Consider the following 3,990-nt stretch of genomic DNA (forward strand, 5'->3'; position numbering starts at 1 on the left):
GTGCCCCAAGGCCCCTGTGCCCACCCGGCCCTTGAACACTGCCAGGGAGGGGGCAGCCACAGCTTCTCTGGTCACCCTGTGCCAGCGCCTCAGCACCCTCACAGGGAAGAGCTTCTGCCTCAGAGCTCATCTCAAGTCTCCCCTCTGGTGGGTTAAAGCCATTCCCCTTGTCCTGTCCCTACCTGTCCTCAGAGCATCTATGGCCTCCTCTGGACTTGCTGCAGCAGCTCCACTATGATGGGTACTTTGGGCATGCAGAGCATCACTGATGTTATTGTAGGAACAGCTCCAACCACTGCACCACTAGTGCTGTCACTGCTAGCGGTTTGGGCTGTTCTGCTGAGCAGTGTTTTGTTTTATTTTTCAAATAAAGGATGGAAGATTATGAAATTATCATCCTTTGATGGTATGAAACCCTGATTTTATAATCATGACTCTAATTACAGCTCTTGAGCTTTCGAAGTTTGTTAACATCATTAAAACATTTACCCTGGGCAGATAACAGCAAGCATTAGCAGGAGAGCTGCCTTTTAAAGATGAAAACAGATAAAAGGACCCTCTTAAGGGTTCTGTGGGCAGACTGAATTCCAAGACTGTAATGACTCACCATATGCTCCAGCCAGACAATCTATCAGCCAGCAATTAGGTTAATGTTGGTGAAAGGGCCACTTAGCCCAGCAATCAGCACCCTACTGCTCTGCTGAATGCATCATTTTGTAACAAGGTACCTGCTGGGAATTTGGTTTTTATCAGGAATTGGGATCAGGTGTATCAGGTTGCTTGTGCCCCATCTCATGCCCCATTATGATGGCTGGTGCTGTACAGCAGCTGCTTTACTGGCAAATTGTAGAATCCCGGACTGGTTTGGGTTGGAAGGAACTTAAAGCTACTCCAGTTCCAACCCCCTGCCACGGGCAGGGACACCTTCCACTAGAGCAGGTTGCTCCAAGCCCCTGTGTCCAAGCTGGCCTTGAACACTGCCAGGGATGGGGCAGCCACAGCTTCTCTGGGCAACCTGTGCCAGTACGTCACCACCCTCAGTGAAGAACTTCCCAAGATCTAATCTAAATCTCCCCTCTTTCAACTGAATATTATATATTCAGTAGATATATAGTATTCAGTGTTCCCCCCCCATATATAGCACTCAGTGTATCTTTGCTTCTTGTGGGAGAAAACCTCCACTATCCTCTCCTGCCCGTGGGGTGTCAGGAATCACTTCACCTTCCTTTGCCTGTGGGCTGGCAGGAACAGAGATGATTGCTCCCAAATGCCAGCCCTCCATCCTAGCCCACTGCCTGGCAGCACAGCAACCCTGCCAGTCTGCAGGAGGAGAAGCAATGAGATAGCAGAGAGAGGTTCATGGGCGATGCCTGGCTCGAAGGCAGAGGAGCACGTGGCAGATGAAGGCACTCAGCTGAGACGCTTCAGTTTCTCTTCTCCAAAGGCAGCATCTCTCTAGGCAACTCGTTTTGATGTGCAGCAATAAGGACGTTCACATTCGAGCTCTTGACTACATGTGTGTATTTCGTTAGGCCTCCTGGCATCACCTGTGCATGCTCATCTGCAGGTTGTTTTTCTTCCTTTAGTCTATTTTATGTTATTTGTAGTTAATTCAGTGCTGCTGAAGGCAGCTGACATGCTGCCTTCACAAACTGGAGCCTTTTATGTGTTGCACATGACTGGCAGAGGAGTGAGCAGTTTTCCTGCTGCTCTGCAGAGGTGCCTTCAGCCCTATGTGGGAAATGATGTGCTGGCTCTTCCTCTGGCGCCCTGTCAGGGTCAGACACCAAGTGTCTCATCCCTGTGTTCCCCTGCCCCAAAGCAGGTTACTCCTGTCCTCAGATTTGCAATGCCCAATGGGATGCTCTTGGATTTGTCTTCCCACTGTTGCTGCAGGAGCAGCATCCATCCTCTTTAGGTACAACTAGAGAGCCCCACCAGCTGACATTCCTTTGAAAACCTCTCTTAAACCTGCCAGCATGACAGGCATTCACCTGGTCTCATCTCCAGTTGATGTTACACATCCCCTGGATTATGTACCATACCCACAGGGCGATGAGTTGTTTCCTCATCTTCCAGCCTCGACAGCTGCAGTAAACCCAGCAGCTCTCCCTGTCCTTAAGTGCCCACAGGGCTGAGCTGGACCATGGGAGGAGCGGATCAGTGTCTCCCCTGTAAATGCTGCTCTCCGTGGCTGTCTCTATCATTCCCAAGCAGGTTTCTCCTTTTTTGATTAACTGGGAGACTGCAGCGTGAGCTGTTCCCTTAATGAACTCATCTGTTACTCTGAGGACTTCGCACTCACTTTGCTGCTGGCTAATATATTGCCATTAGAGCTCTGCTTTGCTCTGGAGTTTACAGCTTGTAATAATTATGTCTAATTTTGATTTTTTTTTTTCCCCCTTTAAATTATAACATGGGGTAAAAATAGACTCAGTAATTAACTTCCTCCAAAGAGGTAGATACCAAAGTTAAAGCAGGGGAGGGGGAAAAAGGGAAGGAAAAAGAAAGCCAGCCCTGTATGGGTGCTACTGGCACCTCCTGCCAAAGACTCCCTGTGGCATTTCTGCTTCCAGGATCGTCTGTGAAATGGGGCAGGCTCTTCCAGGGATCAGCTCTGGCCCAGTGCTCCTGTGCATCGGAGAGTGCAAACCGGAGTTCACAGCCAAGTCCACGCAGCAGTATACGTTTGTGGTGAGTGTCCTACCAGGGTGGGGGGGTGAGGGCAGCACGCTTGTCCCATGGAATGGCCGGATCAAATGGATAGGGTTCAACACCAGCAGACAGTCCCAGAAGTGCCATCTTCTGATGCTTTCCCTGTGACATTGCACAGGTTTTGGTAGCCCAGCCTGTACAGGTCTACAGAATACACATGATTTAGGTAGGAACCTAAAGCCAGGGTTTCCACTGCCTTTGGTCTCAGCTTTGCACCGCCAAAGTAGTGACAAGTTTCTCTAAGTTTCTAGGCTCACTGTTTGTAAAGTGCATTGGTTGTACTCCCAGCAGGAGCCTTACACATATCATAGAATCCCAGACTGGTTTGGGTTGGAAGGGACCTTAAAGCTCCTCCAGCTCCAACCCCTGCCACGGCCAGGGCCACCTCCCACTAGAGCAGGTTGCTCCAAGCCCCTGTGTCCAAGCTGGCCTTGAACACTGCCAGGGATGGGGCAGCCACAGCTTCTCTGGGCACCCTGTGCCAGCGCCTCAGCACCCTCACAGGGAAGAATTTCTTCCTTATATCTAACCTAAATCTCCCCTTTTTCAGCTTAAAGCCATAACTTTGTTCTGTACCTGGGGATTTTCTGTGCATGAGAAACTGTCAAGGAATTGGAGTCAACACTAGAAATCTTCCTGTTTGTAATGAAGGGATGTTGTTACTTTGGTGCTCAGTTAATGGGAGTAAATCCGGGGTGCTGCTTCTTGCTGGTTTTGAAGACATTTCTATACAGACTTGTGTGTACAGACAGGCACCAATATGCCTTTTTGCATGAACCCAGCAACAAACGACAGCAAGCACCAGAGCCATCCTCTGCAGCTCGGGTACTGCTACAGACTTAATCAACTCTGAAAACAAACCATATCTGAGTTAGTTTCTATGTCTATAGAGTTAATTTTACCTTTTTGGATGGAAAGGTATTTCTGCCTCCAACTATTATGGGCTTTTTTTTCCCCCCTCCAAGGATGCTGGTTCAGTGTAAGCTTTCTCTCTGCTTAACGGAGAGCTGCTCCTTGGATTGGTGGCTTCCATTGGTTTAGTGGGTCATTTATTTCCCTTGTTTAATTAGCAGCCTTTTTATTCATAAACTTAAAAGGCACAGCTGAGGTTTCTCATATCTCCAGATTTGCCTAAACAGGGCACTTCATCCTGCCACATTGATTTTGTGCTTAGTGGAATCTGTATGCAGGGAAATGCCAGCACTTCCCAATTGCCCACAATTTGTAAACTAATAGAGAGATAAATCAGGCTAACCCCTGCCCCCCCCACCCCCC

At 48.8% G+C, this 3,990-nt stretch overlaps 1 protein-coding gene across 1 annotated transcript in view; it reads left to right on the plus strand.

The window, feature by feature from the left end:
- Positions 1-3,990, plus strand: part of LOC104410692 (plexin-A2-like) — a gene marked incomplete at both ends in the record, with an annotated part of 76,047 nt that overhangs the window by 57,656 nt on the left and 14,401 nt on the right. The window contains one exon of the mRNA XM_010020937.1: positions 2,577-2,694. Coding sequence (XP_010019239.1) covers positions 2,577-2,694 — 118 coding nt within the window. The remainder of the gene's footprint in view (positions 1-2,576; positions 2,695-3,990) is intronic.

The sequence above is a fragment of the Nestor notabilis genome, unplaced genomic scaffold (genome assembly GCF_000696875.1).
Source record: "Nestor notabilis isolate BGI_N333 unplaced genomic scaffold, ASM69687v1 scaffold9478, whole genome shotgun sequence".
Taxonomy (NCBI): Eukaryota; Metazoa; Chordata; class Aves; order Psittaciformes; family Psittacidae; genus Nestor; species Nestor notabilis.